Below are 24,734 nucleotides of genomic sequence, written 5' to 3' on the forward strand. Positions count from 1 at the left end.
AGTATGTGAGTGAAAGCAGGCTTACACAAAAGAGAACATCCTGTATAACTCCAGGAATATGAAATTTTGAAACACATAAAGCTAGACAGTGGAGAACAAATTAGAACGGGGGTAGCCCCCAGAAAAGTGGAAATGAAGGCTGACTGGGAGGAGGCATGGAACTCAAGACTCCCGTGCTCAAAACTCAGCCAATGTACAGTGAAGATTTGTGGATTTAGTTTCATTGAAGTTGTACATCAAAAGAAACCTTAGACATTGAATTTTAGTTAGTGATATGCAGGCTAAATTACTCATAGGACATGTATTGCTATCTGCAGTATACTTTGAAATGCAACAATATTAAGATGGATAAAGGAATAGAAATATAACAGCAAGTTTTATAAAATGTTATTCATAGAATCTATATGGTAGATTATGTGTGTCTACTGTAAAATTCTTTAAACTTTGCTAAATATTTGAGGCGCCTGGGTGGCTCAGTTGGTTAAGCGTCCAGCTCTTGGTTTCAGCTCCGGTCATGATCTCACAGTTGTGCAGCTCGGTTGTGGGGTTGAGCCCCGGGTCCAGCCCCATGCTGGGCTCTGCACTCAGTGTGGAGTCTGCTTCAGATTCTTTCTCCCTCTTCCTCTCCCTCTGCCCCTCCCTGAGCTCACGGTCTCTCTCTCTAAAATAAATAAAATCTTTAAAAAATTTTGCTAAATATTTGAAAATTATTATAATCAAAGGTTAGGAAAACTACAAATGAAAGAACAGCTCACAAAAATGGGCAAAACTTTAACAGACACTTCATGAAATTATTTCTAAACAACTAATAAACATGTGAAAAGGTGCTCAATTAATTAACTTCATTAATCATCAGGGAGATGCAAATTAAAATAACAAGAGACACAATTATCACCCACCAAAATGGCCAAAATGAAAAAAGATGGAAAACGCCAAGTATTGATGAGGCTATGGAACAACCGGAACCGTCGTATTTTGCTGATAGTGTAAATTGGTGCACTCTGGAAAACTTATTAAAATACCAAATTTGAACATGGCACCACCTATGACCCAGCAATTCCATTTCCAGGTATATATCCAAGAGAAATGAATTCATCATTCATCATGTTGATCAAAAGATCTCTATTACAGTGTTCATAACAATATTTTAATAGGTCCAAAATATACACTATTTCAATGTCTATCAACAATTGACTGCATAAATAAAAGATGGCGCATTCACACGGTGGAATGCGGTACAGCATCCTCATGAACAAGCTGCGAATGGAGTCGACATATGGACGAACCTAACGAACGTAACAGTGAGTTAAAGAAACTAGACAGAAAAGAGTATGTGCTATGATGGTCCCATTCATCATGTACAAACACAAGGCTGCTACTCTACTACTATTCTGCTACTCAGAATTCTAAGGATAGTGGATAATCCTGGGGTGGGAGAGAAGTGGTTAGTGATTGGAAAGAAACACTTTGGGGATCTGGCTATGTTCTGTTTCTTGACCTAGCTGCTGGTGTGATCCATTTGTGACATTTCATTTATGATTTATGTACTTATCTGGAACTATGTAATATTTCAATAAAAAGCAGCTTCTGCCAGAACCTATGGGCAATACAGGGACACAGAACTTGAGAAGGATTTGATAGACAGGATTAGATTTGCATTAGAAAGATTAATCCTTGGCTTTGGAGAGGATAGCAAGGAGAGGAGCTAAGGGGGTGTTTACAGAAGTAATCCATGCAAGCGATTATGAAGGCCTGAAATAGGGCAATAGGACTGACAAGGACAGAGTATAGTTGATATTTAGAGAACAAACAGACAGAACTTGGACAGGTCACTAAATCCCTCTGTGCCTCCTTTCTTCACTTGAAAAATGGAAGTAACAGTAGTTACTTCATTGGGGCTATTTCGATGACTTAATGATTTGTTCCAAATCAAACAAACAACAAAAAGTCAATGCTCATTGCACACGATGCACAGCAAGATATAAAGTATTCAGATTAGGAAGCTTTCAAGGAAACATCTTAACTTGGCAAGGTCCACGCAACCCTGCCTTGTTTCAAGCACAGGTAAAATCACCTCCCTGCCCAAGACTGGGTGCTGTGGATCACACAGTAAATGGCCACGGTTACGAACACGACAGAACATGTCAGAACCTGAGCGTGGTCTGTTCCTACGGGGCCACGGGGAAGAGGTTAAAGCTACGTGGGGGGGGGGGGGGGGGGGCGGGGCTCCAGCGCCCGGAACCCAGCACCTCCTCCCTACCACCTCGGCTCAGAGGTGGGGCCACTGAAGGGGGCGGGGATCCAGGCCAAGGAGGTGGAGTTGGGGCCAGAAAAGATGCCAACGCGGCTCGAGGTTTCCCGTGTTTAACCAATTGAATGCGCTCAGGACCGCCCATCCTCTGATTGGCACAATGCGTCTCCCCGTCTTCTCGCGTTTTGTGGGAGCTTCTCCCGTGTCTCAGGAGGGTGCGGGTTTCGGTGCTTGGTTAGGTGGTTAGGTGGCCGGGCTCCTCCGACACCCGGAGCGTCCAACCGCTGCGGACCACCCTGCAGCCGCCGTGCCCGAGGCGGAGGTGAGGCGCGGCCCCGGCTTGGGGTTCTCGGGCAGGAACTCGCCTTCACCCGCCTTCTCCTTCGCAGCAGCGGAGACTGGCCGGCGGAGCGGCTCTGCTGTCCCTTGGCAGGACCCCGGGGTAGGAAAGCGCGACCTGGTTAGGCCCTGCCAGGTACTGACGCGCACTCCTCCTGTGTTGTATGCAACCTTGAAGGGAACGTTTGGATTAAAAATAGTGAACTTGGCGGTCCTATTGCGAACATACTTTTAGTGCGTGCAGTACCCACAGTAAACCATGCTTGCAGGGATTAACGCCTTACCTAAGGGTGCCAGCCCGTTCTGGGCACGTGCTTACTGTGCTGATTTACAGAGCGTTCAAGTGGCGCCAGAGTTACATTTTGAATTCCGTTTCTGATGCAGACCCTTAAAGCTGCCCTTTTCACCTCCTAAAAAGGTAATGCAGATTCCTCCGGTAAGGGAGCATGTCAATATACACTGAATTCTTGCACTTGTCAAAAACCACAAAATTAGCTTCAAGTACTTTATACTTAATACAAAAAGTCTTGAGCCTGAGTCTGTGTTTTCACTGAAGGAAAAGCACGGCCAGAAAAGTAAGAGGGAGGGGGAAGTGGGGGAGGCAAAGGAGAATCCCGAGGCAAATACCTCACCCTGTAGATACCTGAATTTTCACGTAGAAAATGACAAGTGTTGGCGAGGATATGGGTGGAGAGACTGGAACCCTTGTGCATTGCTGGTAAGCATGTAAAATGGTTTAGCTGCTGTGGAAAACAGTGGGATGGGTTCTCAACAAATTAAACACAGAGTTACCATATGATCCCTCGATTCCACTTCTTATACCCCAGAAAGTTGAAAGCAGGGACACAGTTACATTTACACCCATGTTCATAGTAATATTATTCCCAATAGCAAAAGATGGAAGGAGCCCAAATAACTGTAGAGATGAGTGGATAAACAAAATGTGGTATATACGTGCAATGGGGTACTCAGCTACCTTAAAAAGGAGTCAGTATTACCTGGTACAACATAGGAAAGCCTTGAAAATGTGCTAAGTGAAGTAAACCAGAATCAAAGACAAATACTGTATGATTCCACTTATATGAGGTACTTAGTCAAATTCATAGAGACAAAAAGTAATAGAGGGTAATTACCAGGGTCTAGGGAGAGGAGAGAATGGAGAGTTACTGTTTAATAGGTACAGAATTTGTTTGGGATGATGAAAAAGTTCTGGAAATGTGATGGTTGCACAACATTGGGAATGTAAGTAATGCCTCTGAATTATACACTTAAAAATCGTTTATGGTATGTATATTTCACCACACACACAAGAAGCAAAACTCATCAAAAAATACAATCTAAAGTTGCAACCAGTCACAGGAAAGCCTTGTTTTAATTCCAGAATCTGCATTGTACAAAAATAATTTGTGAAAAACTATTCAAATTTTGATTTGAAAACTAGATGAAAGAAATTCATGTTCAAAGCTTACAAGATGCTATTTTTCACTGTATGTGTGTTTGTTTTAAACTCTGAATACACTAGGTAGCATGTGTCTGGAACTCCTAGACACCCAACCGCATCCATTGTATTATATAGACTGGAGACAACAGCATCCTTTCTCTTGTTATATATTTGGAAATAAACTATTTTGGTATCTTGCATTTGGGCTCCTTATCCATAAACCTCATTAGAAAAAAAATATAATTTCAAACTAGCTCTTTCTAAACATACAGCCAAAATGGATGGCAGCTTCCATACTGTTATTAGGATGGATTTTATCTTGGGAGAGGGTTTGGGGGAGATGAGGAGGGTAAATGTTTACTGCATATAGTTTATGTATTTCAAAGATCATTTTCTTTGCTGAAACCTTCAGCAACTCCTCCAAAGATTGTTGGCACTCTTCTGTTTTTATTTTGACTAATTTTTCATGTGTGGCTTGTGAAATCAGAGGAGGAGTGATTGTTGCCCGATTATAATATGTTTAGCTGCCCACAACGGTGCTTTCAAGGTTGCCAGCTAACTTTGAGTAGATGTGAGTAGAATTATTCTTTTTTCCACCATAAAAATGAGTGACTGTTATTTAGAGCAATGAGTTCATACTAAGCTTTTTGTAAAGTTAAATAAATCTGCAAGTGAGGCACTTGAGATGTTAACAATAGTTTATGGTGAAGAAGTAATGTCAAGAGCAAGAGTTTTTGACTGGCACAAGAAGTTTAAAGAAGGCAGAGCTGATATCCATGATGATGTGGGAAGTGGCCGTCCCGTTAGCCACAGAACACATGAAAACAATGAGAGGGTCAGAAATTTGGTTCACTCACACAGCCAATTCACTGTAAGAAAAATGGCCGAAAAGGTAAGTTTAGACAGACTCATGCTGAAAGTAAACTTGCACATGAAGAAAGTTTCTAGGAGGATTATATCTCATTCCGTTGTGGTTGATGGTCCTGCAGAGGCCAAACAACAGAACTGCTCGGGAATCTGCCACTTGGGTGTATATTCAAGGCACAATACTATAGTTCAGTTTCATTGGTCTTGGAGTAACTTCTGTCTGAATCGAAAATGAGCTGAGCGTCTTCAGACATGTTGCGTTGGCTTTGTAGGTATATGAGTTGAGCAGAGTCAAGCCTGTCGAGTGGAGTGTGACAGAGTAGAGAGCCTGGAGCTCGAGTTTTATTAGGAACCCAGCAAACTTACCACAGGACTTACATTTCTACCTCGTTTCTTCAGGGCGAGCTCATTTGAATAAACACTAGGTTACCTACAGGCTGGGCAGTTAAACTCTCAAGAGGACGCTAGAGATCAATGTTACTCTATATGGAGATATTTCAAAACAGAGAAGAATGGCCATTTTTAGGCAGAGATACTCAGACTTGTAATGAGACTTTTGTAGTGGGAAACTGAGCTCAGACATTGGAAATAGGTGTTCAAATCTGTCATCAAGAAAGAAACAGAATAGGCTGTAAGGAATAGTGGGCAGTTTCAGTAAAAATACACTCTTCCCTTCCGCCCCCCCCCCCAAATTCCCCAAATAAGAACCTGATTTTGGTCAAAAGCCCACAAAACTTTCTAGTCTTTACATAATCTAAATTTCAATTTTTTTTAAAGATCTTATTTATTTGAGAGAGAGAGCAGGGAGCCTGATGTGGGACTTGATCCCAGGACCCTAGGATCATGATCTGAGCCAAAGTGTCACTTAGCTGACTGAGCCAGCCAGGCATACCCTAAATCTCAATTTTCAATAGATTTTTATATGTAAACTGTTTGGGTCTGGAATTTGGTACAAAGGGTAGACAAATAGAGCTCAATTTTGTTCCTATATTCTTTCATCAGGAGAATGAGGTCCCATGCATTGAGAGAGTTTTGGAAGGCATTACTGCCATGAGCAAAACATGAACAGACACAATCTTTTCATCAAGAGCAAGGAGCTGAGTTTTGACCTTCACATTTTCCATGTGTACTACTGACTGAATGTGGTGGTCCTATCCTAAGCTTCAGCTCTAATAAGCATTCATCAAAGGGAAGGCATTACCGTGCAAATTCAGCTGGCCACCAACAGCTTTAAGCACATTATGGTCAAGGCAACTGGTAGTTTTGCCGCAACACTAATAAAAAAGCGTTGGTAATTCATGTCACAGTTGAGATACAGAAGTAATAGGTAAAAGATTATTTCACATAGATTTTGGTAAACCTCGAAAACAATTTCAGATATTTTTGTCCATGAATATTAGCATTTTAGCTTAAGGAGCTAGTTGAATCATGCGCTGTTCCTTCCCATAAGAAATTTGCAGAATGAACTTCTCATTCAGAAACTTATGTTTTTGCCCCAGGTTCCTTCCCAGTCTGCAGTAGGATACTGTCATCATTCAGTATTGGTACGTTTCAACTTCGACACACCTAAATTACTGCGTAGGACTTAAGTCAGAGCCCTATGGTGGTGTCTCTGAAAAGACTAGTTTTATTAGTTCTACTATTAAGGTTTTTGTTGTTATTTTAAAAGACTCCCAGAAATCCAAGTTTACATTTTGTGGAACATGAGCCAAAACTAATTGAGGTTGTTATGGAAAAATTGTCTCATTTTAATGGTCTATATTACCTCTGGGACCCTGCTGGTCAAAGCTGTATGGCCCACAAGGCAAAAATTATAATTAGAATAATGGTGTTCATATTGTCTCAATTTGTTTTCATTACTCAATTTTTACAACTTAATTTTTGGAGATGCTTTGTACTGTGTAAATGAAATTTACTGAAAGTATACATAAATAAACCATAGGGGCGCCTGGGTGGCACAGCGGTTAAGCGTCTGCCTTCGGCTCAGGGCGTGATCCCGGCGTTATGGGATCGAGCCCCACGTCAGGCTCCTCTGCTGTGAGCCTGCTTCTTCCTCTCCCACTCCCCCTGCTTGTGTTCCCTCTCTCGCTGGCTGTCTCTATCTCTGTCAAATAAATAAATAAAATCTTTAAAAAAATAAATAAATAAATAAACCATAAACTGACATCCCAATAAACCATAAGTTGATTTTTTATATTAGTTTTGATCACCTGTTGTTTTATGAGGAATTTGCTAATCCTCTGTATTTTAGCCACATGCTCATGTCACTCATGATTTAAATCTAAATGAAGTTTAACTTCATTGCCATACCTCTGAAATTTTTAAAAATTGACTAATGAATAGATAAGATCTACCCCCGCCCCCACACCCATAACGCACTAATAAAAACAGTGTAGGAGGCAGTGTGGTGGGGTTCCAGCTCCAGCTACATCCGTGATCTTAGGCTTTCCATCTGGATTAGTTACCAGGCTCTGCAACAAATTGCTACAAACTTGGTGGCTTAAAACGGAAATTTATTCTCTCACAGTTTTGGAGGCCAGAAATCAGAAATCAGTTTCCTGGGGTCAAAACAAGTGCACACTCTCAAGGTGGGGATGGGGGTTTTATTTCTGGAGTCTTTCAGAGCCAGAGGCTGCCAGCTTCCCCCAGCCTGAAGTTGTATGGCTCCATAATCTTCAAGGCCAAAACCAGATCTCTTTCTGCTTGCCTTCTCATGGCCGCCTCCCTTGAGCATGGAGTCTCCTGCTTCCCTCTTATAAAGGCCCTTGTGGGGACGCCTGAGTGGCTCAGTTCGCTGAGCATCAGACTCTCCATCTCAGCTCAGGTCTCAATCTGAGTTTTGAGCTCAAGCCCCGTGCTGGGCTTCATCCTGGGCTTCAAGCTCTGCGTAGAGCCACTTAATAGATTAATTAAAGGCACTTGTGATTAGAGTTAGGGCTCAGAGATTATGCAGGATAATCTTCCCATCTCAAGAACCTTGACCTAATCACATCTGCAAAGACCCTTTTCCAAATAAGGTAACATGGGTTTGAAATTAGGACTTGGCTTATATTTGGGAGTCATTATTCAGTCTAATATACCATAGGTTTTTCTCTTCTGTAAAACCCCACATAATCTCTGGAACAGTACTGCCAATGAAAGTTTCTATAGTAATGGTGATATTCTCTATCTGTTGGTCTAGGACAGTAGCTTTGAGCCACATGTGACTAATGGACATTTGAAATGTGGTTAATCCAACTGAGGAGCTGAATTTTTCATTTTATTCAGTTTTGATTTAAACTTAAATAGCCCCATGTGACTGATGACTGTCATATTGGGCAGTGCAGTTCCATTATCTATAGTTCTAAATTCTGGACTCTGAGGCCCCTTAAAAAAACAAAAATAACTTTTTTCCCCCCCCGCATGTTTCACTGCCTGACTTAAGACTGCTCCCATCTTTTACCGGCTGTTGTTCAGTCTAGTGGGCTTCAAACTTTTTAGCATCAAAACCCTTTCTACAGGGACACCTGGGCGGCTCAGTCAGTTAAGCAGCTGCCTTCGGCTCAGGTTCTGATCCCAGAGCCCTGGGATCGAGTCCTGCTTCAGGCTCCTTGCTCAGCAGGGAGGCTGCTTCTCCCTCTGCCTGCTGCTCTCCCTGCTCATGCTCTCTCTGACATAAAATCTTAAAAAAAAAAAAAAAAAAGGAAAACCAAAGTATAAATTGGGCTGCCCTGGTTGAGGTTCAGTAGTGGGAGAGGGAGGAGGATCCATGCCAGGCCCAGGGTCCCCACCTGTTCACCCAGCCCAGGTAACTTCTAAGGCCAAGGAGCCACCGCTAGGACTCAGTGCAGTGGAGCCATTAGAGACCAGGGGTTATTCTTGGCAACTGTTTGCTACCGCCTTCAGACCTGAACACTTGTAGTTTTACACTTGAGACAGTAGCTAGAGAACAGTCGTTCTCCTGGCCTACCATCACCGGACCTCTTTTGTAGTGTTTAATGAATTCCTTGTTCTGCCAGAACTTGCTGCAGCCTGTCGGCTTTAGGACTCTCCATTTTTCTTTCCCTTTACCTAGCTTTTGGAGTCACCTCATACGGACCTTTTGTTCTACCAACCACCCCCCCCACCCTCCACCTTGCTAACTGGTTCCAACACGGAGCAAGGAAGCCTCACAGGTCTTTACAATGGAAGACTCTATCAGTGAATCAGTTGCAACCATATACGTGGATTTTTGTGGGGTTTTTTTCACTGATGTGGTCACAATACCTAGAGCAGTACTTGGTCCACAATACATGCTCCATTTATTGAATGAAAATGAAAGCCAGCATTTTCATATATAAATGCTAAACACCAGCATTGTCATTTTAATATTACAAGGACCACACAGTATTATAAAAATGACCGTATGGTACTACCAATGAATGGCATTTACTGAGTGCTCACTACTCACCAGGTAATTACTATGTATAGACTGAACTTTAGTAACTATGATTAGCCATTCAGAGACTGAAACTAAGTAATTGGTCTCGGATCACATGGAAGGGTGGGGGTTCGAACCTGGTGTTCTGCTTCTAAGAATAGATGGCTGTAAACCATTCCCTTGGATGCCATATAGAAATCAACCCAATATTACTGATATTATGCTTAATTATAAATGATACTGCTCCTTGTATTACAGTCATGGTGGATTTAGGGCTCAAATATACCAGAATCAATATTATTCCAGGAGCCTGATTAGCCCCTAGGAATATGGTGGGAACCAAGATGGACTTTACTGTAGTGAAGTAGGGGCAGGGCAGTCAGGCAACCACAAACGAGACTTCTAAGTATGACAAGGCATACTACAGGATGCAAGAGAATTCCAGAACATCAGCACTTACGGGGATTGAGGGGAGGGATGATAGTGGCCACAGGAAAGTTGGGTAAGAGCAGGAAAGACTCCAGGTGCTAGGGAGCTGCTAGGTAAACTACAGCATTCAGAGACCCGGGAGGCCAGAAAGTGCAAAATATCCACCTTAGCCCCACATACAAGCGGCCATTTCTCTGCAGCTTCACTTTGCTTTCCCCCAAACGTTCACATGCTTCTCCCTCAGGGCTTTTTGTTTTCACTCTGCCTGAAATGTTCTTCACCCAAACACATATAGAACCACAGCATGTACCGGTCTCGATCCCTGTCCTCCTGGCCAGCCCTATCTAAGCTTATGTCCTCTACTCACAGTGCATATACATGTGCTTCCCCTTTCCCTTCCCTTCTTTTCTCCCCTCTAGCAATTAGGGCCTCCTCACATATTTGTTGAATAAATTACCAAAAAAGTGATGAGGTTGGATTTTACAGTGTAATATGCAAGTGTAAAATGAAGTTTAGAAGGAAAGGCTGGAACAATGTTATGAAACAAGCATTCAGAGTGACTCCAAGGTGAATATTATTTAAATATCTTTATTGAAAACTTCTGGAAAATGAGGTTATTTGCAGACATTTGGGGCTGGTCAGCATGAAAAACTAGCACATACGAGGCTCAGTTCTTCTTGCTACACTGTATTGTTTCTTCCCATATGAAAACCTCCCCATCACCTTCAAGATTTTCATATCTAACAATCTAGCACCACTGTATCCTTTAAATCCCCTTTCACAGCTCATTATGCTCATTCATCAAAAACACCTAACATGCTGACAGATGCCCCCTTGGTGCCAAATTTGGGGTAACTTCTGTAGGTTCCATATAATTAAATACTATGAAGACCTTCCATTCTTAATAGCTCTGCTGTGGTCCCCTGACCAAACCAGCCTCACCTGTTTCAATATTACTACAGTTCCACTAGAACGTGAAATGCCAAGAGAGAGAAGTGACTTTCCAAGGTCACATGGCCAGAAAGTTACATGAGGAACCTTGTTCAGGGCTACACATGTGACGGGACCTTCAGTCAGTACCTGACCTGTTTGTTGCTTCACCTGTAATATGAGAGAATAGTACCGGCCTCACAGAGCTGTCAGAACTAAACGACAGGATGAAAAATAAAATACCTGCTATGCCGCCCTGTCACCACCACCACTGTCCCGCTAACGCCTGTGAAGGGCGCGCTGGACACATGGCTGCTACAAGTAAAGGAAGAATATCTGCCCTCCTCAGAGGCATGTGGGTACTGTAAACCGTAGAGGTGGTGTAAGCCCGTAAAAGTACCAGCATTGCGATAGTCCAGCTTCCACCGCTTGTGTCTGTAGTTTTCAACCTATAAAAAAGAAACATTTCCAAATGACCTTTCAAACAGAAAACAATTTTGAGGTATATTCTTTTCAGTTTGTCTCAAAGGATGTCCACAAAACGCCTTGTGGACAGTGTATACCTGTGTTTTTTCCCCTCCCTCAAAGATAAGGTATCACCAAAACTAAGGCTAGGTTTAAATTTGTCACTGGGCTAGGAACTGTATAAAAATATCACAAAGGGGATTCTGGGATGGAGCCCTGAGTTGGGCTCCCTGCATAGTGGGGAGTCTGCTTCTCCCTCTGCCCCTCCCCCCACCCATGCTCTCTATCCTGTGCACGTGCTCTCTCTCTCTAAAATAAAATCTTTAAAAAATATCACAAGGTGCTTGAACCAAAAGAAAAATTTCCTCTGGTTCAGCTGTGACTCCAGACAGGATCCAAAGAGGAGTTTTACAATCTCTTCCCTGGGTTTTATGGAGACTTACTTTACCCTTCTGTGTTAGCCTCTTAAGGCACCGCGTCAGCCTTAAAAGGGCACAGGAAAGGGCGGTCTGGGATTTTGACAGGGTTCTCCAGGATCCCTGCACGCCTCCCTCGTCAATATCCCCTGGATCTCAGCGCTTTCTTGAACGAGTCCGAAAACCCACCCGAAGCAGCTGTTGTGCGGGGGGAGCCCGGGAACGTGCATTCCCTCTGAGGGCCAGACAATCTGGGGCCCTTAGAACCCAGCACGTGGGAACCCCGGTCGCCACCGGCCACGTGCTCCGGGCCTAGGTCCTCGCATTTCACTCCAGGACGGGGACCTACCTGCGCGTAGAACTCGGGCCGCGCGTAGAGCTCGGGCCTCGGCAGCCCCGCACACGTCGGAGACACACTCCCCGGGTGCCGGGTCGGGCCGGGCGGGGTTTGCGCAGCCACCAGCGGGCCGGCCCCGAACCCGCTACAAAGTCGCGGCGGCGGCGCCCTGGGGGAGCAAAGCGCGAGATTGTTAGGGCGCCCGGGCCTGGGCGCAGGGAAGCCACCGGGCCGCTCGGCGCTATGTCTGTGCCTCGCGCGGCCCCGGGACGAGCTGGGCCGCCCGCCCCCCGGGCCTCCGAGGACTGCTCTACCCCTCCGTTCTGGCCGCCGGGAGCAGCGCAGCTCCGGGCGGGCAAAGCTCGAGGGGACGTGGGGCGAGCGCAGCCCCAGCCGAGCCCGTAGGCCGGGCGCCCTTGCCGCCGCACCCACCCACACTGGCGGCTCACCTCCGCGGAACTCCGGCGCAGAGATCGGGACGGCCGCGTGGCGACAAGGACTGCGGCGCGGCGACGCGACCAGGAGGCGGCGCGGCGGGCAGCCTATCCCCGGAAGCCTCCGGCCGGGGGCGGGGCGGGCCCGGCCATTGGCGCCCGCGGTCGTCGGCCCGCCCAGGTCCTTCTGGCTCTTCCGCGGCTGGAGGACGAGCTAGGCCTGCGCAGAGCATCCTTCTCGGAACCTCCGGAGCCCTGGCGCCTCCCCTTCGCCCTTGTGGTTCTGGTTCTCGCAGGCAACGTGCCTTCCTTAGGGCCCCTCCTGGGAGGGGTCGCGGTTCCTCTAGGGCTGGGCTGCAACCCAGAGCTTCCCGTTCCTCCAACTAGACCAGTCTGGCGTGTGTTTGAGTCCGACCTGCTAAACTGTAAGCTCAAAGAGAAGCCGGCCCTCGTCTCTCTGACCACGCTCACCCGGGGCCCCTCCTGATTCTGAGAGGACCGCTGTTCATTCATTAGCGGAGTTCAGTAAGTTGACCATAATCGGCAGGGGCTTGGGGAGCACCGTAAACCTTCCCTAGGTGACAGACTCAAACTTGATACACAAGTGAAATAAAATCGGAGAATATGCTAAAATGAGGACTTGTATTACAGTCCTGAGAGTTTACCATCTGTTAACAAATTTAGTCTTTAAGTATCTTTTATCAGCCCCACGTTATAAGTGGGGAAACAGGTGGAGTAACTTTCCAAGGTGATAGAGTGGCTAGCAAGTGGTGTACCCGGGATTTCAACCCCAAAAGTCTGGAAGTATAGCCCCTCAAAACACTATCCCACACCGTCCCCCCGCCACGTGTGTGGGGTGGGAAGGGAAACAAATAGCATTTTATTTGATTGTCTGATCAAGCTAGGCCATCTCCCAGCTGATTGGGAGTCAACAGGCCCAAAGAACAGGGAAGCACTTGACCCCTTTTAGGACCCAAAAGTGTAAGTAGAATTTAAGGATGTAGGAGCAGAGTGGCCTGAGATGAGGGTGGACAGGGCCAGACCAAGCCAGAGGCCCTGGTAGAGTGTGTATTTTATGCTAAGAACAATGCAAAGCTCTTCAAACAGTTTTTAGGAGAGGAAATGATAGGATCTGACGTACGGCATGGTTTGGGAGTCATTAAGATGCTTTTGCTGAGGAGAAGAAATGGAGTAAATTTTATTAATAAATCCTGGCAACCAGCCACTCACTACTTTGTAGATATTCATAAGATGAATGTAAAATGGGTTAAAGTGACAGAGGGAACACCACTTTGTTGTCCCTTTACCTTTCTTACCTCAGAATCTTCTAGACATGTCTCTAGTTTTGAATCTGTTCTTGTTATAGTCCCTCTGGATAGCTGACGGTATTACCTTTCGTTCAGTTATGTCAATGAATGTGGATAAGTTACTTGGGAAGAATCTTAGGACGGAGATGTAAACCTCAGCCAAGATACTAATGTAGGAATTCAGCGGCGACCTAGTGGGTTGGAAGTAGTTGTGCAGAATGTTTTCCTCCTGAACCAGGTGATAAAAACGGAACAAGTTTATGAAAGAATTGCAGTAGGATTTCACTTGAACTCAGGAGAAATCCGCCTCAATCTGAAGACATCAGGCCTCTGGGCAAATGACAACTGCCGTTCATTTGAAATGGTAAAAACCATTTGTCTGAGGTAGAGGAAAAATGTCTTCTCAACTATTAAAAAAATAATTAAAATTAATACAGAGATGATGGAGTGAAATTAACTCATTGTATAACTGTTTTTTGAGTTAAATTCAGGGTAATCTTCATTTGGTATGAAAAATGCTTATAATTCAGTTTAAAGAAAATAGAATCAATTGACCTGATTATTTGAGAGAAATCTGTCTAGCACAAGAGAATTTAGCTCGACCTAGAGGACCAGAGAGCCAGGTGGAAAAGCACAGGACAACTGCTGGGCAGGTACTGTCTTCCTATTTCCCCAAACCCCCTGCTTCTGTACACAGGTACGTCGCCCCTGGACCACCATTAAATAAATCCCAGCCCCTGGGCTCCAGGCTCCATTCCTACCCTCACAAGTTATCCATTATTTGGGGGTATTTTTCCCACTCTGTCTTGTCTCTCACTTCTCTCTGTCTCTTAGCTTCTCCATCTACTGTCTCAATTTCAACCCGAATAAACCTTCCCTCCATCAGATGTGCCCGAATCCCCAGATACCACACTGTCCTCCCCTTCCTAACAGACCTTTGGAAAGACCATGCGGACATAGGCTTCCATTGCCTCAGCCTTATTCAGCCCTCGGGTCATTATAGTTTGACTTTCCTCTTCCCCATTCCCCTGAAACTACTCTCCGAGGCCACCAGCAATCTCTCAGTGCCCAAATCCAACACTCCTGATCTTCCCTAGCTTCTCTGTGGCATCGGACATAACTGACTGGTCCCTCCTTGATTCCTCCTTCCCTCTGGTTTCTGAGTCTCTGCTCATCCCTGCTTTTCCTCCTACACCTGTGGCCCTTTCTTCTTCCTCCTTTGTCCTCCCCTTCAAGTGCTGGTTCTGGTGACATTCTTTCTCAACTCTCTTCTCTTTTTACTCTGTACACTCTGGCTGACCAACTTCCCAGGAATGACAATAATAAAAGTCATTTGTTGAGTACCAGACACTTTACACAGGCCATCCCTAATTCATAAGACAGTTCTGTGGGGCGCCTGGGTGGCTCAGTCGGTTAAGCGTCTGCCTTCAGCTCAGGTCATGATCCCAAGGTCCTGGGATCAAATTCTGCATCGGGCTCTCTGCTCATCAGGGAGTCTGCTTCTCCCTCTCCCTCTGCTGCTCCAACTACTTATTCTCTCTCTCTCTCTCTCTGTCCAATAAATAAATAATATTTAAAAAAAAAAGATAATTCTGCAAGGCAGATAACTAGAATATCATTAGTAACACTGAATGAGCACTTATGAACCAGTCATAGAATTTAGTCTTTTACATAAAAATACCATTATCACCCCTTTAGAGATCATAAACTGAGGCCAAGAAATTTCATCTTAATGACTATTCCAGACTGCACAACTTACGGCTGAGCTAGGACGCCCACGCTGGACTGCCAGCCTGCCATCCTTCTCCCAGGCAGAGGGGCTCCCTCAGCCTAAACCGCTCTCCCTGGCTTTAAGTACCAAATCCCCACAAGTCCCGCACGTGTCCTCATCTGGAAGACCCAGAGACATCACAAAATCAGCTTGTCTTGGCACAGTTCATGCTCTTCTTCCAACCCCACATTTCTGTGTCCTCTTGATGATTAACAACAATTCCTCAGCCCAGCTGTCCAGAACTCAGCCCAGATGATGTCCTCTCTCTGCCTGCTCCTCCCATTCTCAGCATCCTGCTTCCTCACCTCCTTCTATTCGGTCAGTTCTTTCCATAGAGCATCCCGTAGGTCTTCCCTCTCCTCCTCATTCCCTGTTACTTTAGTTCTAACTCACATCATCTACTTTCTGGCCAACTGCGGCAGCCTCCACTCAGCCTCCCTGCCTCCAGCCTTCCCTCCCCTAGTACAACCTCCTCACTGCTGTCATCTCCATTGGAAATCTTTAAATGGCTCCTCACTGCCACCCAGACCAACACCAATTCCCTATCTTTCTACTTCCTCCCACCCCACACACCTATTATGATCCAGCCATACTGTACTATTTGTAGCTCCCCGAATGCTCTGTCTAGTGCTGTCCCATATAACTCCCTGTGATAATGGGAACGTTCTGTAACTGTGCTGTCCAATATGGCTGCCACATGTGGCTAGTCAGTACTTGACATGTGACTAATACAACAAGGGAACTGATTTTTAATTTTTATTTACCTTTAATTTAAATTTCAATAGTCACAAGTGACTGGTAGATACCATACTGCGTAGCACAGCAATTTATATCTCCAAATGTGAGCCAGCAGCAGGGACCTCACCTGAAAGCCTGTTAGAAGTAAAGAATCTCAGCCCCACCCCTGATCTGCTGATTCATAAGCTGCATGTCAGCCAATGTAACTTGTATGCACACTGAAGTTTCAAGAAGCACTGCTCAGAGAGCTCTTGCTTCCTTGCCTTTGCATGTGCTGTTTTCCTTGTCTGGACTGCCTGTCACCTCTCTGCCTTTGCTCCTCAAGTCATATTTATCCCTCAAGAGTCAGCATCTACGAGCAAAACATAGTCTTTGTATGATTATCTGGAGGACAGAGGGTGGGTGGGGAGGAGTGAGAAGGAGAGAGAAGATGTTTATGATAAAACCATATGTATCTTGTAATCCCAAGTCTCTCTGTATACTGTATCTATATCTATATCTATATATATATACATATTATAGTCTGTGTGTCTACATGCAAAGATGGTTACTGTTAATGGTGGTTCTCTCAAGGTGGTAGGACTTCATGTATTTACTTCTTTTAAATATTTCTGAATTATTCAAATTCTTTACAATGAGTCTATATTATTTATAATCAGAAAATAAAATAATAATCACTTTCATTACAGAAACTAGAAGAAAGCCTATTTTTACCCTTCTGTAAATAGTTGTATGAACATGATATCAGAACAAAGTACAGTTGACCCTTGAACAGCATGGGGATTAGAGGCACTGACCCCGGCATAGTCAAAAATCCACATATAACTTTTGATTCCCCCAAAACTTTACTAACAGCTTCCTGTTGACTGGATGCATACCAATAACATAAATAGTCAATGTACATTTCGTATGTTATATGTTAATATACTGTATTCTTAAAATAAAGCTAGAGAAACAATGTTATTAAGAGAATCATAAGGAAGAGAAAATAGAGACATAGTATTGTACTATATTAAAAAAAAAAAATCCACATACAAGCAGACCTGGGCAGCTCAAACCTGTGTTGGTCAAGGGACAACTGTATAGCGCTTTTCAAAAAGGAGAGCTGACACTTCCCACAGTTAGGGACTCTCATTGCATTAAGGGCTAGGGGCAGCCTGGGCATTGGCCACCACTGACTGAAATCGGATGAAGAAAACATCATGATCTCCCTTGTGATGCCTTTGGTGCTCTCTTTCATGTCTACCCTGTGCCCCCGATAGACAAGATCCTAACACAGTCTTGACAATCTGCTCTCCATCCCCTGTCCGGGTTCCTCTCTATGGCTGCAGACTAAAAGGGGGGTTAGGTGTACTAAGAGGATCACCAAGACTCATCAGAGGTAACTGCAGAGGCATTCGGACGCCTTGGGTGGTGTCTCAGTTGGCCCTAACCATCAAGGATTTGCTCTATTAAGAGCCAGTGTTTTTGTATATTGGCTGTTGCCTTCCATTCTTTTTTTTTTTTAAGATTTTATTTATTTATTCGACAGAGATAGAGACAGCCAGCGAGAGAGGGAACACAAGCAGGGGGAGTGGGAGAGGAAGAAGCAGGCTCATAGCAGAAGAGCCTGATGTGGGGCTCGATCCCATAATGCCAGGATCACGCCCTGAGCCGAAGGCAGACGCTTAACCTCTGTGCCACCCAGGCGCCCCTTTTGCCTTCCATTCTTTTCTAAGGTTTGGCAATTTTTTCCTCACCAAAGAAAGCATGACAGTTACCTACAGAGGCTATTTTAAATCCGTGGCAAAATGTGTTCTGCTGAGCTGTGGAATGCAATTTCTGCAAAGACTTAGTAGGCTCAGCCCTGGGAACCCGTGGGTCCTTGTAAGGTAGGGCCACAAAAGGCCACCATCGCACACAGAGGAGGCAACATAGCCCACGGCCAAAACATTCTGCACAGCAATTCATCTACAAAAGCAGGGAGTAGTGTGAAATTTGATTAAGCAGCAAGGTGAAGAAGGCGTTTTTTTGGAGAGAGAGCTACCTCTTCAGGGTATGATGTAAGCATTCATGCAGTTCTAAAGACAGATCAGAACATTTATATTCTTTCTTTTAGAGAAAAGGTGGCTCATCTCAGCAAATGACAGTGTTTTAAATCAGCCTCTCTAACGTGTACAGTCATCCGTATGAGTCTATACCTGACAATCAACCTACCTGCTGTCAGCACCTGCCTGGCTCTGTGGGGGGCACCAGAGATGTAATGACTTGCTACCAGGTATGGCCAGACTTTGGGAGGCTTCAGCTCAGCTGATTTGAGTGGTCGTTCTTCTGAAAAAGAATGCAAAAACATCTTACTTTTATGTATCGAACAGAAATACGCAACAATGTGAACGCACTGTAGAACTGCTCTCAGGCCTGGAACCTACGCTGGACTCCAGCAGCTGCATTATAAATCCGTCGTGCTGCTTGGGTGGCTGGGGGAAAGGTCAGTAACATCTCCAGCACAGCATAGCTAAGGAGAAAATTCCATGTTCAGACAGCAAAGCCTTCTTGCTGACTCATCAGAATAATGGTGGGCTTTCACTGCACGCCCATTATTATGTGTCGGGCAACGTTCTGAGTTTTTGACATGTGTTGGCTCCTTGAATCCTCATACTAACTAATGCTGAGAAATATGTAATGTTATGATATTATTTTACACATGTAGAAACTGAGACCCGGACAGGTGAGAACTTGCCCCAGAAGATGAAACCCAGAGAGAGGCCGAAGCAGGTTTCCAGCTCTTGAATTCCTGCCACAGTGCTCTTTCTGCCCGACTCTACAACTGGTGGAGGAGAGCGGGGCCTGGTCACCGTGCTGGGACCCACCATGTGACCGTGGCTCTAGGAAGAGCTTGGTAAGAATGAGCAGGACTATAAGTGACCAGAGAGGTCACTAGAAGATGGACCCAGTTACCAGAACTGGGCAGAAGGTGTCAGCCAAGTTTGGAGGGCAGGTGTGGAGAAGCTTGGTTTTGAGCCCCAGGAATCTCCCCTTTAGAGAATGAGATTGGTTTTAGAGACTCAGAAATGATGGGTCAACCTACAGAAAGGTTCCCTGAGAGCCACAACCTCAAACATAAAAATGGTCGATTGTTAGTGGCATCTGGGTGGCTCAGCCACAAGGCATCTGACTCTTCATTTTGGCTCAGGTCATGATCTCAGGGTTGTGAGATCGAGTCCTGTATTGGGCTCCCTGCACAGTGGGGAGTCTGCTTGTGATTCTCTTCCTCTCCCTCTGCCCCTTCCCTGCTCGCTGTCTCTCTCTAAATTAAATAAGTAAAATCTTTTAGAAAAGACAAAAATCTATTAAAAAAAGAAGAAGAAGGTCAATTGCCTGCCCTTTCTGAAAAGCCACCAAGCCCTCTGATAAAAAGGCTGCTAGGAATGATCAGGCAACAGTCCGACACTGCTTTTCTCCACCCTGTTTGGGATGGACCATATCTCACATGGTCTTCTTTTTTCCCATCTTGTGCACAAACGCATTATTCTCAGACCATCTCTGAAGCCACATTTTTTGCTCTCCAATGTAGGAACGTCCTAATGACACACCAAAGCCCTCTGAGTCTTGCCCTTTCTCCCTTCCTCACATTTTGTGGTAAACCCAGCTTGTTCACAGGTGATAAATGTCAGAAGAGAGCCAGACACCCATGCACAGAGGAAGAAGGAAGGAGTATGTGTTAAAAGTGAAATGGTTTAACAAAGTACTTGAAAGCAACTCTTAATGTATTTGTTTTTGTGTTTGCTTATTTATAATTTATTGTTATTTATTTATTGTTTATACCTCCATTTTAGTTCAAAGAGGACTTAAATGTAGTCTGTAAAAAATACATTGCAATGAGTTTTAAGAAAACAGGAAATTGGAGCCTGGGGGCAAGTACACAAAATATAACCCTGGAGGTTCTATACACTTGCTGGAAGAAGACCGAGAATCTTGCTCAGAGCTGCCTGGCAGTTGATGCAAAAATTAGAAAATAGAAACCAATCAGATGCTCAAGGGAAACACAAATATTCCAAGAAATTCTTCCATGGATCTTCATAAAGAGGGCCCTGCCGCCAACCTCCTCAGTATCAATATCCTGAAAAGAATCTCTCGAATGTTTACGCGTCTAAGATTTTTGACGTCCAGGTAGAATGTTTCCTAGTCAATGTTTTTTCCAAATCCTCATTATCATGAGGCAAGAGGGTGATCAGTCAAGCCAGATGACATTGGAGAAGACTATGGGATTCGGATTTTGAAGCAGAATCAATAGCTGAAGACAGACGGCATGCTCCTGTAAGAAAGATGTGATAATTTGGGTGAATTCCCTGGTGAAAGATTCAGCATACATATATAGTTTATATAATATTAAGTTGTGTGTGTGTACAGTCACAGATCTTTAAGGCAAGTTAATGTCTCTAGTAAGATGATAAGAGTAAAATTCAGTTCTGAAGCAACAGATCACCACAGGAAGTCCTACACAATAAAATGGTGAGGCCCGATATATTAGACACAAATGTATTTTGATGTGAAATTAATTTGTTGCTTAATGTATCAACTGCGTATTTAGTTAGCAATAATGTCATCCTCTTAGAACTTCTAGATGCTTTTGAGGAGAGTCTTTGAATAGGTTTTTTCTTTTTTTCATAAGACCAAGGAACTTTGAGCCCAGTGCCTTTCTATTTTGTCCATTTCATTTCTCTGACTTCAAGGAAGTATTCAAAATTCTCCCTCTGGCCTTTTCCTGCTGAAAAGCTCAAAACTAAAGACCTACCTCTAATATTTGCCCTTCAATCGCATCCTAACACTTGTAGTGTTTAAGCATACAAATGGAACTGAAATTTTTGGAATCAAAACAAATGAAGATAATTTAAAGTCCCTTTATTCTTAACTTTCATCAAGAAAATATCCAACTATGCACAAAGATAAAATTCAACACATCCCTGTGTATTTATTTTTCAGCCCACAACTATCAACCAAAAACATTTATTTTGCAGGCTATTTTGTCAAATTATTTTAAAGAAAACCCAGATATCATGTTATTTCACCCCTAAATATTTCAGTATTCATCTCAAAAGAAAAGATATAATCATACCTAACAATGCCAGTATGATTGCTAAGAAAAGAAACAATAATTCCAATCCATATTCAACTTTTCCCATTGCCTAAAATTGTTTAGTTTACAGTTTGTTTGGATCAAGATCCAAACAAGATCTACTGCCTGTATTTGGTTATATTTCCCATTTCTTTTAAGCCTCTTTTAGTCAAGAAAAAAAATGCCTTTTTTTTTCCCCCAACACCTTTATCAAATGACTAAACCCAAACACTTGAGTAACAGGATTGATGTCCTCTATTCAAGGAAAAACAGTCCACGGATTGGGGGAGTACAATGTCTCATAAGCAGTGGGTGTATTTTGAGTGTATGCTGGGGTAAGGTTTCTTTGACAGGTGCTTCCTGTATGTACAGGTTGACCTAGGTTTCGATTTGTGACGAGGGCCAGGCCATTGGGGTGGCCTCCATTCTGTGAGTCCTGATACGGGAATTAACTTTCTCAACTTCATCTTTTCTATTAACAGTGTTTGAGATACAATTCAGATACCATAACATTTAGCCTTTTAAGGTACACAATTCAGTGGGTTTTTGTATATTCATAAACTTGGGCAATCATCACCATTATCTAATTCCAGAGCATTTTCATCACTCCAAGATGAAACTGATCTATTAGCAGTCACTCCCCCACACCCCACCCCCATGTCTTCTGGCAACTGCTAATCAACTTCCTGTCTCTATGAATTTGCCTATTTAGAACATTTCATGTAAATGGAATTACACAACATGTGGTCTTTGGTGTCTGGCTTCTTTTACTTAGCATAATGTTTTCAAGGCCCAGTGGACAAGGGTAGTGCTATGTAGTGCTGGATTCCTTCATTCCTTTTGATGGCTGAGTAATATGGCATTGATTGGATATGCCACATTTTTTAATTTATCAGCTGATGGATATGCCATTGACTTTTTGAAGAAACCAGGTCCATTGTCTTGCAGAGTGTTCGACATGCTGGCTGACTGCTTCCTCCTAATGCTGGTTCACCTGTTGCTCCATCCTGTTTTTCTCGTGGACTTGAGAGAAACCCCCATTCTCGAAAACTTGGTTGTCAAGTTGTGTGTGGAAGAACCACCTGGCGCTCTTGCTTAAGGTGCAGAAATCTAGGCCCTATCAGCAGAGAGTCTGACTTAGTAGACTTGAGAGGGGGCCCAGGAATCTGTATTTTTAACGCACCAGGTGATTCTGCTGAGGGTATTACCAGAACCTATTCTGAGAAACTCTGCTGGGTGTCCTTCGACCTTGACTTCAATGGCACTTGACGTTTCACAGGACAGCCATAAAAGCAATGGTCGGTGATTGGCTAAGACTTTTTAAAAATAAAGTTGGAAGTATTACAGAATTATTCAAAACAGCCTAGGTTAATATCCTAGCTGATGTCGATGGGTTGAAGATAGGCATATGAAGCAATCCTGGCCAAGAGAATTGTGTTGTGGGTGTTAATTAGCTACCCCAGAGTGAGGGAAGCTGCCAAATTTAGCTTTAAAAGCAGGGAGAGCCAAATCAAAGGACTGCACGGGTCCTTACAGTATTGAGCGCAAAATTGACAAGTATGCCCAGATCGTGAATTAGAGTACTTTTTGATTCAGGAAATTTTAATTCTTAATCTGAAGCCATGGCGGGGGAGGTGGCAAAGAGGAGGGGAGTTTGTGGATACTCTAAGGGAGCTCTCCTCGTGCTCTGGAAATGTGTTACAACAAAGCACAACCATTTTTGCTTCAATACTGTTCATTATCTAGTGTATTTTACAACACCAAAAACTCCTGAGTGGGAAGAGATGTTTTCCCTTAATTTAATGACGAGTTTTCTTTCACTTAATACATGAGTGATGCTTTTAAGGGTCTTTTAAAGGTTCTCAAGCAGCCAAAGCAGCAAATGGAGTTCCATTTACTCTGTGCGTCTCATTAAGCTATTATAGAAAGGGTAATGTGGCTGAGAAAAAACCACCCGCGATTTCTGGGCCTTAAGCAGAAAAAAAAAAAAAAAGATTTCTGGAGATGAAAACAGACTTTTGACTTTCAAATGCCCTTCCTGGGGTGTTTATAGGGGAGCTATCATCTGAAAGGCATGTTAATTCCCCAGTAATAATAACCTCAGCTTCTTGACTTCTTAGCCTAAGGAGTGCGTGCCTACAGCAAAAGGTTTGTTGTTTTTTTTTACTTTGTATTATGGAAAATTTCAAGCACACCCCCAAACAAGGAGAAGAATATTATAAAGCTCCACATACCCAACATCAAGCTTCAGCAAGTAGCCATTTTTTGCCAATCTCATTTCATCCACCTGAATGGATCTAGCTTTTCTCAAGCATTTTCAGGGAAATTCCAGACATTGTGTTATTTCACTTGTAAAAAATTTCAAGATGCATTTCTATTCAATAAAAACATTTTTGAACAGAACTATGCCACCACCACACCTAGCAATATTCTTTGTCATCTAATACCAGGTCCATACTCCGATTTCCCCAATTGTCTCAGAGCAGTCTTTTCATGGTTAGCATTTTTTTTTAAGAGAGGGAGACAGAGGTGTGGTAGGAGGAGCAGAGGGAGAGGGAGAGAGAGAATCTTAAGCTATTTGCTCCCAGCATGGAGCCAGACTCCAAGGGGGCTCCATCTCATGACTCTGGGATCATGACCTGAGCCAAAATCAAGAGTTGGTCGCTTAACCAACTGAGCCACCCAAGTGCCCTACGCTTAGCTTTTTCTATTCAGAATCCAAACATGATCCATTTGGTTATGTCTTTAAGTCTCTTTTATACTAGAACAGTCCTCTTACTCACCTGACCACTGATTTGTTACAGAAATTGGGTCATTTGTCCTGGAAAATGACCTACATTCTGGATTTCTCTTCTTGCTTCCCTTTGGAGTCACTTAACTTGGTTCTTTATTTTCTATAAGCGGGCTTGATGAGATTTGAATTGAATGTTGGGAGCAAGAAAACTTCATACTTCCTAGCGCATCACATCGCGAGGCACATAATGGCACAAGTGTGCCGTTGTTCTAGGCTTCCTTAGTGGGTCTGGTGGTGTCCCTGTGTTCCCTGCATTATGAAGTTAGCCGTCAGCCTTTACTGAATGTCTTCGGCTTCTACTTACGTTCATTTCTTATACTCTTCATCCCATTAGTAGCTATAAAATAGCAACTAGAAATTCTTTAAAAATCATTTCTTCTACATTTATTAGCTGGACTTCTATAAAGAACAACTTTCCCTTGGGGCGCTGAGGTGGCTCAGTCGGTTAAGCATCTGACTTCGGCTCAGGTCATTATCTCAGGGAGCCCCACATCGGGCTCCCTGCACAGCAGGGAGTCTGCTTCTCCCTCTCCTTCTCCCCCTGCTTATGTGCTCTCTCCCTCTCTCTCGCAAATAAATAAATAAAATCCTAAAAAAAAAAAAAGATGGGGCGCCTGGGTGGCACAGCAGTTAAGCATCTGCCTTGGGCTCAGGGCGTGATCCCGGCGTTCTGGGATCGAGCCCCACATCAGGCTCCTCCGCTATGAGCCTGTTTCTTCCT

The 24,734-nt window shown here is 43.9% G+C and overlaps 2 protein-coding genes and 1 non-coding gene across 5 annotated transcripts in view; 1 reads left to right on the forward strand and 2 right to left on the reverse strand.

Moving 5' to 3' along the window:
* Window positions 1–2,623: 2,623 nt before the first annotated feature.
* Window positions 2,624–12,597, reverse strand: LOC117804437 (basic proline-rich protein-like). Of its 3 annotated transcripts, XM_034671823.1 has the most exons (5): window positions 12,324–12,597; window positions 11,887–12,043; window positions 11,057–11,105; window positions 2,875–3,000; window positions 2,624–2,761 (listed from the first exon to the last, which is right to left on the reverse strand). In XM_034671823.1, exons 1-4 carry the CDS (start codon window positions 12,539–12,541, stop codon window positions 2,930–2,932), a joined length of 495 nt encoding a protein of 164 aa, XP_034527714.1. In that variant the 5' UTR covers window positions 12,542–12,597; the 3' UTR covers window positions 2,624–2,761; window positions 2,875–2,929. The 3 variants fall into 3 exon arrangements, with proteins under 3 accessions (XP_034527714.1, XP_034527713.1, XP_034527712.1); XM_034671822.1 differs by lacking the exons at window positions 2,624–2,761; window positions 2,875–3,000 and adding an exon at window positions 4,598–5,500; XM_034671821.1 differs by lacking the exons at window positions 2,624–2,761; window positions 2,875–3,000 and having other exon boundaries at window positions 10,183–11,105; window positions 12,324–12,563.
* LOC117804515 lies at window positions 11,496–11,617 on the reverse strand. The gene has a single exon (XR_004628998.1). It is a non-coding gene; the product is annotated as a small nucleolar RNA SNORA26 (small nucleolar RNA).
* Window positions 12,598–12,701: 104 nt separating the features above from the next.
* The window catches only part of USP46 (ubiquitin specific peptidase 46), an 88,300-nt gene continuing 76,267 nt past the window's right edge, over window positions 12,702–24,734 (forward strand). The window contains exon 1 of the mRNA XM_034671820.1: window positions 12,702–12,833. The gene's annotated coding sequence lies outside the window, so the exon portion shown is untranslated. The remainder of the gene's footprint in view (window positions 12,834–24,734) is intronic.

The sequence above is a fragment of the Ailuropoda melanoleuca genome, chromosome 11 (assembly GCF_002007445.2).
Source record: "Ailuropoda melanoleuca isolate Jingjing chromosome 11, ASM200744v2, whole genome shotgun sequence".
Lineage (NCBI taxonomy): Eukaryota > Metazoa > Chordata > Mammalia > Carnivora > Ursidae > Ailuropoda > Ailuropoda melanoleuca.

Excerpts from the sequence above, each read along its gene's own strand:
- LOC117804437 (XM_034671821.1), bottom strand. The coding sequence starts at position 12,541 with ATGCTCTGCGCAGGCCTAGCTCGTCCTCCAGCCGCGGAAGAGCCAGAA. Across the intron at positions 12,044-12,323 it reads TGCGCCGGAGTTCCGCGGAG|GGCGCCGCCGCCGCGACTTT; the intron begins GTGAGCCGCCAG and ends TTGCTCCCCCAG. Across the intron at positions 11,106-11,886 it reads GGCCCGAGTTCTACGCGCAG|GTTGAAAACTACAGACACAA; the intron begins GTAGGTCCCCGT and ends TCTTTTTTATAG.